The sequence below is a fragment of the Sitophilus oryzae genome, unplaced genomic scaffold (genome assembly GCF_002938485.1).
Source record: "Sitophilus oryzae breed Bouriz unplaced genomic scaffold, Soryzae_2.0 scaffold_1396_pilon_pilon, whole genome shotgun sequence".
Classification (NCBI taxonomy): domain Eukaryota; kingdom Metazoa; phylum Arthropoda; class Insecta; order Coleoptera; family Curculionidae; genus Sitophilus; species Sitophilus oryzae.
Genome location: NW_022146055.1, coordinates 13,713,068 through 13,726,115, shown reverse-complemented (window position 1 = coordinate 13,726,115; position 13,048 = coordinate 13,713,068). Strand labels below are relative to the sequence as shown.

Below are 13,048 nucleotides of genomic sequence, written 5' to 3'. Positions count from 1 at the left end.
AAAAAAAATTCTACACCCTGTATCTCCGAAACTAAGCATTTTAGAACATACATTTATACGAACTTTTTAACTTATTTTTATCTGCAGAATATGCTGCCGAAGTTTCCGGAATACAGTTCGGACCACCCTGTATATAAAATAGGGAAATAAATAAATAATAGGTACTTGCTTTTATCTGGCATTGAGTTTCTTTGGCACTGTATATGAGCGAATTTATAGTTTAATTCGCGAATTAAACTATAGAGTACTAGAAAAGTTTCCTAAAAGTTTTTCTCGCACTTGATGTTTTCGATAATCCGTTCAAAATTGGCCGTAGGAGTTGAAAAGTAATTTCAAACTTTTTTTGATATCGCTGATTGTGGACGACAACTCTAATACTATCCAGGAAATAAAAAAGTTTCTGAACAATTTCATGTGGAAGATTAAAAACTACAAACTTTAATCCTCTTTTAAATAATTTTCATTTAAATGTCCATCTTCTTCTTAGCAATTATTTTTTAGTTATTAAACTTTATTTATAGACCACTACCTATACTACTACCTATACAGTTCTTCTTCTTCTTTTACTTATTTGAGATCTTTCGATCTGTTAATAATTTTAAGGTTGCCTCTGTAGGAGTTCTTGGGAGATGGACTGCCAACTGTCTTTCCATCTTTTTGGAGGTCTCCCAAGGTTTCCCTTCAAGAGCTATGTGTGGAAGTCTGTTTTCTTCCATGCGTTTTACGTGTGCGAACTTGTCTTTTTCTGTGCCTACCCCATCTCACTACGTCGTGTATTCCACATTGTTGTCTGATATTTGTGTTTCTAATTCTGTCTCTTTTAGTCTTTCCCATTATGGTTCTTAGGTTCTTCATTTCAGCGATTCTTAACATGCTTTTGGTCTTGTTGGTTTCCTTTCGGATTTCTATGCCATATGTCATTATTCTAGTCTGTTCGCATGAAGGTGTTTGTCCACACTATTTGTCTCAGATATCCTGACATGGCCGTTGCTCTGTTTATCTGGCTTCTCAGATCTTTCTCTGGATCATGGCACTGCGACATATCTATTCCTAGGTATCTGAACTGTGATACCTGCTCAATAATTTTGTTTTCTACTACCAGTTTGCATCTTACTTGGTAAGATGCAAACTTACATTACCTTACCTACAGTTCATACCAAATAACTTTCTAGTCACGCGATTAATCTTGACCGGCACAGCGTTGCCCACTTTTATATATTTTCTTTTAATCAAAATATTTGAGGAAATAAAAATAAATAAATTATAAATATATAAACAGTTATTATTTACAGCTACAAAACTCACCTTCTTAACAGCACTTAAGGGACATAAAGGGCCATTACTACCGTTTTCCCGTTCAAAATATTGTAATAAAGTTGCGATGAGTTTTTACGGCTATTAAGCTATCTTGTACACTTCGAACTGAAAGACGTTCTAAAAAACAACAATGTTCGGCTGCAAGGTCTGCTTATCACAACTTTATTTATTTAAACCAAAAACTCGTAATACAAAACTAAAGGGTCAAAGCGAATGACAATATCAGGAAATAAATAAATAAATGGGGCAACTTGACATTTTTACAGCAGAGCTACCACCTGAATCCCCAGCGCGAAATTTAAATTCCAGTTAGTCAGCAAGGCGTCGAATATGTCCATGGTTGGCAATAATGAATTTAAAAATCGCGCCCTCGATTACGTATCTAAAAATTTAATTGATATGAAATATATTGACTTGTGCTAGCTATTTGTGATATTTGCACCAATAAATGATAATGCACAATCGATAATAATTTTGGCGAGGTCAAGCCTTAGACGTCATTTACTTAGCCGGTACTCGTCTTACTTAGCTGGTCTTAAGAAGGTTGTAATTTATTAAAAATGATTTTTAAGTGGTGTAGTTTAACATTTGAGGAAAAATATTTTTTTTGAAAATAGATTTGTGTGTCTGGAAAATTTCTCTCTTTTTTTAATCTTTATATTAGTGTTGATTTTTGACGTTGAAGTTTTATGTCAATTTTTAGTAAAATCTAGATATTCATCTACAGGCAATAGTGCGTCGGGCATCTGTAGCTCCTAGAATAAAAAAAACTTGAGAATTTTGTTTAAGTGCAAACCTGAAGTATGTACCAGAATGTATTTCAGGAAAATATTTTAACTTCTATAGGGTGGCTCAAAAAAGTGTGAGTGGATCTGGATGATTTTTTTATATAGAACACCCTGTATATTATTGCATTTTTGGCTTCCCTTCAGATCACTTTACATAATCCTAAAATATGTGTAAATATATTTCGATAGTTTCAGAGATATTAAAAAATAAATCAAAAATATATATTTTTCAGCCCTTCTTAATGAAAATTAAAAATACAAGAACTGTTCTGAAATCAAAACTGTATTAGGTATTTACTTTAGATGGTCTGTTCTTAGTTTACTATAAATATGGTAAAATCGTAAATGATACAGGATGTTCAATATTCTACGCCAAACTTTCTAAAATATAAAATATTTTTTCTTCGTTTTTTTTTTTAAATGGAACACCCTGTATATTATTTTTTTATTAGATGGAGAGTTAAAAAATGAACATCTTTTGTATTTGAAGTATTTCAAAATAATTAAGTTTTGCAGATACACGCAGTATTATTTCATATGGCGCTTTCAATGGTAAAATACGAGGGAAAAATCATTGTGTGGCTTTGATAAAAATTTACTGTGGAAAATGCCATATGAAATATAATACCGTGAATATCTGCGAAACCGTTAAAAATTTTAAAATACTGAGAACCAAAGTTTATATTGAAGTGGAATTTTCTGAGCTTATGTAAGTCAATTTAAAGTATTTTCTAAAATTATGTAGAGTTCTACAGGGTGTTCCCAAAAAAAGTTACACATCAAAGTTATGTTTTTTGTAATGGAACACCCTATATATTAATTGATTTTTGGATTCTAGTAAAAAAATTAAGGTTTGATTAATTAGAAAATTATATGACTAAAATGTATAGTTTTTAAAATAATACATTCACCGGCACGAAAAATGGGCATCTTAAAAGTTTGATGTATTTTAAAAGTTAATATATTTTATTTTAATGGGCTGATTTTGATGATTTTTTAAGCAGTATGTTGCCAAATTATTTGACTTCTTAGTATCTTCTTCTAAATTAAAAATGAAACTCCCCATCTGTTAATTTTACGAGGGAAAACAAAATGTTGATATTTTTTACAAAAGTTTGAAACACCCTGTGAAATATGTTAAAACAGCAAGAAATTTAAAAATTATTTTATCATCTAGATATATCCTTTCTCAATGGTTTGTTTTTTGGTTCATCTCATTAGCTTTATTTTTGTTGGAAATATTGGGTTTTAAAGAAGACACTAACATTTTTCTTAATTTTTACATTAAGACCATGCCTTTGCTTTTGGGCCTAGTCAACACATCTAGTAAGTTATGGTCCCGAAGCAGGCCTTCTTGACATAAGATTTGTTTCATTTAATCTTCTTCTTGTAGTCCGGTTCTTAAGTGCAATTGATTATCAAGAAACTATTAGAGAGAGAGTTTACCAAAAATGCTTTTTATAACTACTAGTGGGTAAGTGAATTTCTAGATATATTACGAATTTTTTTGGAACTTTAGTTTCGGAGATATTAATTTAATCGGACCTTTTTAAAAAAATTAATTTAATTTTTCAGAAACTATTTGAGACAGAGTTTACCAAAAATGCTTTTTATATCTACTACTGGGTAAATGAATTTGTAGATATATTACGACATTTCTTGGAACTTTAGTTTCGGAGATATTAATTTAATCGGACCTTTTTAAAAAAATTAATTTTATTTTTCAGAAACTATATAAAACTAGACACAGAGTTTACCAAAAATGCTTTTTATAACTACTAGTGGGTAAATGAATTTATAGATATATTACGAATTTTTTTAGAACTTTAGTTTCGGAGATATAAATTTAATCGGACCTTTTTAAAAATTGAAAAGCTGAACTTGCAATAAGTCGATCGTCTGATTAGAAGTTCTCATACGAAGGTTACTGGATGTCTATATTGACGTCCTCATGGACGTGGTCATAATTCAAAGACCATTTAATATACTCTATGGTATTAAGGTATTTTTGGAACCAGAATTTTATAGCAAATTCACTAAACTCGAATAAAAAGTGATATATATTTGACTCACCCTGTATATCGATAAAAATATTTTTGAAATGTGAACTACCATTAAACACATATTTTGTAAAAGGTTTGGAGTGAAAATCTCAAATAGGAATCCTGATACAGAGCTTTTCCGGAAAACGGAGCCATCTTGTATGTATGCATTTGTATATGTGTGTGTTTATTTAAATACTAAAGTGAAAGCAACGAATTTAAATAAACTTTGTAATATATCTTATTAACAATACAATGCAAAAAGTTTTATAAAAATTCGTTCACAGTAAATTAATTCCGAGGTTTGTATCTCATGAGGGCTTAAAGCACTCCACTATTAATATTTTTTTTAAGAAAGGCTGAAAAATATATAATTTTTATTTATTTATTAATATCTCTGAAATTATTGAAATACTCAGGTCTTAGGATTATGTAAAGTGATCGGAAAGAAAGCCAAAAATGCAATAATATACAGGGTGTTCCATTTAAAAAAATCATCCCGATCCACTCACACTTTTTTGAGCGACCCTATAGAAGTTAAAATATTTTCCTGAAATACATCCTAGTAGGTACTTACTTTAGGTTTGCACGAGGGTTTGCACTTAAACAAAATTCCCAAGTTTTTTATTCTAGTAGCTACAGATAATAGTACGTCGGGCTTCAATAGTACGTCGGGCGTACTATTGCCGGACCCTGTATACTTTCCCGATCTTATTCCATCATTATTTCTTCTAATTCCTTGAAATATAAAATTTTTAGAAACACCTTTTTAGAGTATAAAAATATTTTATTTATTTAAATAAAATCATTAATTTCCATAAATCCTAATTCCTAACACTTCAACTTGATATCAATCTAAATCTCCGTGAACAAGACAAGTAATTTCAAGGTTTATTTCAAAATTGAATCATATTATAAACAACAAATTTCATTTACCCACTGATATATTTATTGATGGTTTAAAATCCAATTCAGGTATATGATCTACATTTACTTGTGACAATCATATAGGCAATTTAAATCAATCAATGGATCCTAAATATTATCTGCTAACTAATTAGTATGCCTGAGGCAGAAAGGTTTGTTACCGACAATCACTCGTCCTCTAATTTGTCATAATTACAGACTCTCTCAGTTCTCTACATTCAATTCAAAACATGTGGTCTACTCATCCTTTAATAATCTAAATACCACACCTATTAGCTAAAGGTTTTCAAACAGGAAATTCAATACCTATTCTCTGGATCCCAAGTTATACAGCTATGAAAGGTAACAAATATGTAGATAGTTTGGAAACACAGGCTGTCTGTGATGGCTGTCCTATGATGGTAGTCATAATACCCATCACAATACTTCCTTCATCCTTAAGGATGAGCCTCCCCCTTTGTGTGAATTTTATTTTGAACACATACTTACTGCTGTTTAACGATCACTGGCGTATTTACGTTTTTGTGGGGGTGGGGGGGAGACCAATACAGAAAAAACTGATCATGAAATATAAAAATACCTATAGGCTTGGTGCATTCTCCGCCGGTGATGCCACCGCCGGAGAACTCGTAAATAACGAATACATACAAATAGACGAGTTTAAATGGCGAGTAAACGAAAAAAATAGTATATAATTATTCTAGTGTTAGGAGTGTAATTTGTGGAAATTCTAAACAAAAAAAAGGTAAATATTTTATTATCTTCCGAACGTCTAACTTGCATTATAATTTATTGTTCCATTTAAAAAAAAACTAAGTAAATTCTTTGCGAATTACATAAAGTCCTCTGGGGGCTCAGACCCCTTGGCCCTCCTTCATAAAAACACCATTGTGAACGATCTTTGATGCCTGAAAAAAATAAACACATGTGCCAAATAGCCTAGATTCTAACGCGTCTTTTAATACTAACTTACTTACTGCTCACAGTTACTTTTTTTTGAAAAAATAATAAAAAATACCTTGTATTATTTTTTCCTTTAACCTCTACCTCACTCAATATTGTAGATACCATAACAGATTTATTTCCTTTCTTTTATGTTCTGATCGATTGCTTTGCTTTTTGTTCCTGTCAGTCAATCATAATAGTTGTCAAGAATGTCGAATGGAATTTCACAGCGATATATTTTTGCGAAACTTATTTTTGGGTAAAATATTTACCAGGTATAAATGTCTAAATATTGAATTTGTGTCAGAAGCATTGAAGAAGCTGTATGAAATTTAATAAAAATTACTCACTAATGGTTATCTAAATTAAGTAACATCAATTAATTACTATTTTTAAATACATTTTGAGTTACAGGTCTGTTATTTTTATTGTAAGTTGTTTTTTCAGGATTCTTTAGTTTTTCAGTACATAATTTTTCGAAAATTACAAATTCTTATTTGAGTAGTTTTGTATACTACAGAACGTTAAACAGCGTACACACTATACCAGAAACAACCCGAAACATGTCAAGGTTGCATTTCGTGGCCCAACTTTGTACGCATTTCGATTTATTTCCAGTTGTCTTGACCCACTTCGCTTTGCCTCGAACTACTTTCGATTCTTAAAAGCGCCTGAAAACTACTCGTGAGGAGAGCGAGGGAGAATTTTTTTTGCGCCTTTTGTCGCCTCGTTCAATTTCGTTTTGTTTTGCTATTTCCAAAACGTGGCGGCATCTGTATCGGAGGCAAAGGATTTTTTTCACAAATCTCAGTGAAATAAGTAAACCTAGACGTTTCTAAAATAGCTGTTGTTACGATGATAGCTCGTTAATTATATCTCGTTTTATGTTACATTAATATATATTCCACATTCGACAGAATTAATATTTCAACACGCGTTTATTATATGTATAGTAGATATTTAGGAAGAAAACTTTTCACCTAAACTGCAAAAATAGAATTACAATATTTTTATGATCAAATTTTATTATAATGAATTAGTATATAAAATTGTATATGATATGTTTGTTTATGACTTTAATTGATTAATATAAGAGTAGTATTGCTTGATGAGTAATACTGGTAACATTATCAATATATGCGCTTGGGAAAATTATTATTTGACTCGATGTCAACAAAAGTATGGTCCACGGACATTATTTAAAAGCAATGTTCTTTTATTGTTTTTAAGAGAAATCTGTAAACCATACTTTTATTAGCACCCAGCTCATGGTTTGATATACATCCATTCAACTAGTATTGATTATGCAGGGATTTAGACAATTAAAACTAGAAAAACAAAACAAAATTAGTAACCTAAACTTTGCTACAGACTACATTTTAAATGTTACTTACTTAAATGTTAACTGTTACTAGAAATAATAAATAATTAGACGATTTTTTAAATAATTTTGTGTATATTTTGTTCATGAGGCGCAATGCCGTGGATTATAAGCCGATAAATGGTAGACCGCTAGTTAGTCATTGTTTTATTTTTTTACTATATTGTAATTAATCATATTAGACAATGATTAAAACTAAATATTCTTGTGTAAACTTCGAGGATTAGCCAATTTAATTTACCATCGGAAACTGTTTTCATATCAGTTTTTCCATGTTTACTTATTTTTCTAAAGCTCAGACAATGTTTGACTTTGATTGCCTCGTGCTATTTCACAAAATATTTTACAAAATAGCACGATAAATATAAGCCCGTGTTATAAAAATGAGTTTCTACGTTTCCTGAAATTGATCGAGACGCGCCGTGATTGTTTTTGTTTGTTTTTTATTGTTAATCTGGGGTTAACAATATAAATATTTCTGAAAATATTTCGTGAAATATTTCGGGGATAGGTTAGTGGCTGTCTCATATCTTATATTTCTTAAGTGAAAAACAATTTTGAGGTCCGCTTGTTCAGTTTCCGGAAATTTCTTTATAGTGCTTGGAGAGAATACGATGTTGTCACCTCCTACGGAATACAGAATTGGGATTCCGTAGGAGGTGACAACATCGTATTTTGTTTGTTTTTTATTGTTAATCTGGGGTTAACAATATAAATATTTCTGAAAATATTTCGTGAAATATTTCGGGGATAGGTTAGTGGCTGTCTCATATCTTATATTTCTTAAGTGAAAAACAATTTTGAGGTCCGCTTGTTCAGTTTCCGGAAATTTCTTTATAGTGCTTGGAGAGAATACGATGTTGTCACCTCCTACGGAATCCCAATTCTGTATGTTTAAGTCCACAGTTTTAAATTTCGACAAAAAAATACTTTAATTAATCTTATTCATTGTCATTGTAGATTAGTAAACTGAAATAATAAAAAATTATAGCAATTTTTTTCGCTATATTACGAAATATTTTTAATATTTAGTTTATCACAACAGTTAGGTTATAATGTATAAATATTTTGTGATAATGCTTACTCTAAGCAGTATTTTATCCAGCATATTACGCAAACACGTACACATCCACATATCTATTAAACTGAACATCACATATAACTGTTTGCAGAATATTATTTTAATTTAAACATATCAAACAATTATACATAAATACATAAACACAAGCTGCATATTAACTTATGATATAAATGTACTAAGATAGATATTCCACCGAGAAGAGACTCCATGACACTGATTAAATCAAATATTTTTTCACATCTTTATGAATTTTTTGATTATTGCATTTTAGGTTATCCAATTTATTGCAGACCAGTTTTTCCCGTGCCTTCGTTCGCATAAAATTCAAATTTTATTAATATACAGTGTAATATTTAATATAGCACCTAGTGGCTATGTTTAAAAGTAGGTATTACATGATGTGTCTAGTTGTCATGATAGTCCATTATTATAGCACTTAATGGCAATATTAGAAAGTACCTATTGCATGTTTCTAATTGTAGGTTAAAGGCTGTTGTTAGGATTTTTATATATTATATTGCTAATTTTTCTTTAAATTCATTAGATAATTTGAACTTGTTCAGTAAATCTTTGTAGTTAGGTTGTTAAATGTATTAAAAATATTTACCAACAAAAATAAACACGTATATGCGCTTAACATAATAATTTCTAATTAGAAATAAAATTTTAGGCACAGCTTTTAATATAATGAGCCATTTGGGAATTATAGAGTAGTATATTACAGAATAATATTATAATCTCTTTGGAATATATAAAATAATTATGTTTTCCGTTGGTCTCTCTAGATTTTATATATTAGGTAAAATCGATATTTAAATTTACTTTTATTTAGACAATACAGGGTATCCCAGAAATAAATGCAAGTATTTTAACTGGGAGTATAGTTCAACCCCAGAAACACGCTTATGGGCTTGTATAATAAATTCGGAATTTTTAAAAAAAAATTTTGGATTTTTTTTGGTTTTTAGTTAAAAAACATAATTTCTTGATAATATGGCAACATAGGTAGTAGATTAAATTTACAAGAAAGAAAATCCAAAAAAGATCCAGTGGTTCTCAACATTTTAGCAAAAAATATTTTTTTTTGGAAATTTTCACAGTAAAATAACTCCGTTATTTTGGACTTATTTGAAAAACGATAAAGAGAAAATATATTTCTTTTATCGAGATCTATCACCCCTGAAAATACTTGCACTTATTTCTGGGACACCCTGTATATTATGTTATTCTTAATTAAAATTACAGATGTGTTTTAATATCTAGTCGGCATTTTAAAAGAAATTATGACGTACTTTTTATTAACACGTAAAAGCATACAACAAAATAGTTTCAAACAAGACAAATACTCTAAAAAGCTATTCTGGCATTTTAACTCAGGTTGCGAATCATAACCTTTTAAATTGTGACAAGTTTAAATTTCCAGATATTCATGTAGCTATATTTTCAGTTACAAACTATGCTCTGATTTATCCTATTAAAATGCTAATTACATCAAACGTGATAGTCACTAATTTAGTTACTTATTCACATTTGTGGATTCGTAAACCTATTATGTATTGACAATTGTCACATGTCGATATAAATTTGGTTTGATCGTAGACAAAGCTAGCGAAATTTTTGGCTTTATTATAAATTATTTGTTTATTTATTTATTTATTGACCATGATATGGCCGAGGGCCGCGGTTCGGATTCCGCGTGAACAAAGTAGGCTGTATGCAATCTGTACGGAGATGAGCCGGAGCCGGAATCTGTACGGAGATGAGCCCTGGCAGCAAAAAGGAGACGTTAACTGAATGAAATCTTTACTTTTACTAAAAACTGTCAATTTTAAATAAAATTGAAGTGATATATAGAAATTTAGTAGGCCAGCCTTTAGTTAGAGATCTTAATTAGAAAATTATTAATCATAATATATTAGTATATATTTGATAAATTACATTGATCTTTTGTATAAAATTATAAAACTAAAAGTAAAAATAATGAAAAATTTTGATATTTTTTACGTTATATAGGGATGTATATTTTCAGATTATATTGTATTAAAAATATATTAGGCTAAATTTTCTGAAAGCTAAATTGCTGTCAGTCATTTCTAACTGAATATTCAACAATTTCGGGTAAATATTACCAAAAAGCTCAAGTTCTTTACAAGTAAAAAAAACAACCACAAAATGACAAGATGACAGAAAATCAATATGCTTTTTTCTTTTGGGATTTTTTTAGAAGTAATGTAAATGAATAAATATTTTTTGATAATGTAATTATATTTTTATTAAACTAAAAAAAATAAGTAAAAAACTGTTTATCATTATTTTAAGGGAATGTTTTACTATAAACGATTAATTTATATGTTGTTACTTATTAAATTTAAAAAATTCAACGTCATCTCTCTCTACAATAAGTAGTAAATTAGGTTGTATATACAGGGTCTTTCAAAAAACATGTGCCGTCTCTCGTGGGTAGATTTCTCACGCAAAAATAAGATTAATTTTTCTTACCAACATATGTAGGTCCGATTCTTCTGCTTTGTTTCGTAGCTACAGTGTGTAAAAGTCTTAATATTTTCTTGATTTATGATAATTTTTTTCCAAGTACTTTTAGCGTTTTGAATGAAATTTTGATGGTAAAAGTTACTATAACTGCGATATATTTAAAGCTAAAAAAGTATCGACCCATTCACTAGAAACGTGCACATGGGTTATCACTGGAATGTTTTTCTAAAAACAGCATGTACGCCACTGACTTTTTTTTTCTCTTGTTAACGAAATAGTGTAAGCAGTTTAATGCCGATTAAAAGTTGTCTCTTGATATTTTTGATATAGTCTAATAGCAATCTTTAACAAATTTTAATATCATTAACTTGCGAAAGTTTTAAATAAGTACTCATTAATTCCCCATCAAAAAATATGAAAAAAAGTTCCTTTTTACATCGGTATGGAAATGCATAGTTTTAGACTTACAGGATGTTAAATCTTTTAAAAATTAGGGTTATTGTAATTATCTTAAATACCATTATTTTTTTATTTGAAATTGCTGTATGTTGGACTAATACCGTATGATCGAAAAAAAGGCGTCCAGTTGGCTGGGAAATGACGATCGATGACATTTCCCATATAAATTTACATATAAAATGACAGCGATCTTCATTTCATAGCCATCGTTGACGCCGTTTTTTCTCGATCATACGGTAGTAATAATAACTAACAGTAATACTATTTTATAATAAATTAGGTATAATATATAATTTATTAATTTTATTTTAATTTTATTAATTGTGATTAATAAAATTGCGTTTATCTCATCAAGGAGGTCGAATTCGAGAAAATATCAACAGATAACTTTTAATTGGCATTAAACGGCTTCACAATAATTGTAATATCAAAAGAAAAAGGTCAGTGGCGCACATGTTTTGTTTTTAATATTCTATTGATAACCCATATGTACCTCCCTGATGAATTTATTGACACTTTTCAGCATTAAAATATGTAGCACTTATAGCAACTTTTACCATCAAACCAAACCAAATCACTAAAAGTACTTGAAGAAAAATTATAAGAAATCGAAAAAATATTAAGATTTTATCACGCTGTAGCTACGAAACAAAACAGAATCGGACCTACGTTGATATGAAAAATAAATCTTATTTTTACGTGAGGAATCCCCCCACGAGAGATGGCACATGTTTTTTGAAACACCCTGTACAATAGAATACAATAGTTAATACAAATTCTTATAGGTAGTAGGTAACAGTGATTATATAATAATTTTTGTACACTTTGTTACAGATGGATAGACAACACTACCTTTTGAAATACTCAATAAGCAGCAGAAAACGCAAGCCAGTGCTAAAGCAGTTGTAAGAATGCTAAATAGAGAAACAATGTAACGACTTGATGGTGGACTAGTTCCGAAAAATGGGCAGTTTACCAAACTTGCACGAGTTGGGAAAAAATGAAGATACTGGAGAATCAAGTAAGACACTAAATTAGATTATAGTCTATAGATTAGTTAATAAAAGATAATTTTTTAGACATATATTATTTAAGGCAACGAAAAAATAATATTAAGAAAACGTTCCATTGAATACACAACTCATTGAATTTTAATTTCTTAATTATTTATTACTTACCATTCACGAAAAATACATTCACGATTACCTGCCAAAAGCTGAAATCCGATTTAAATAATTGGTTATTTTAGCATCTTTACATCATACTTTATATTTCGGTCCGCAAACAGATTTTACAGTAATATTTCCGGTGTTATTTTGAATGTGCTTGACAATGATTCAGCATTGAAACTGAAAGAATTTCGGACTTCCATTGTCTTTATTTATTTTGCTTCCACAACGTTTCGGTCAGAAATATTACTGACTGTTATCAAGTGTGAACAATGCGCATTTTATTGTGCAATGCCGATTTTATTGTTTCACCTTTTTGCGTATATTTTTTATGTTTGTCAAGTCGTACATGTAGAGGACGTTTTGTCTCGCCAATATACCACTCACCGCACTCGCAAGGTACCTGGTAGATGCACTCTTTCTCTTGTTTTGATGATTCCGGTTTT

General features: G+C 29.8%; 1 protein-coding gene across 2 annotated transcripts in view; it reads left to right on the top strand.

Annotated features, from left to right (window-relative positions):
• LOC115876067 (UNC93-like protein) overlaps positions 1-13,048 on the top strand; it is a 183,619-nt gene that overhangs the window by 133,681 nt on the left and 36,890 nt on the right. For both annotated transcript variants that reach the window (XM_030891751.1, XM_030891750.1), the window contains exon 2: positions 12,268-12,454. In XM_030891751.1, the coding sequence (XP_030747611.1) occupies positions 12,397-12,454 (58 nt within the window). In that variant the 5' untranslated portion in view covers positions 12,268-12,396. The remainder of the gene's footprint in view (positions 1-12,267; positions 12,455-13,048) is intronic.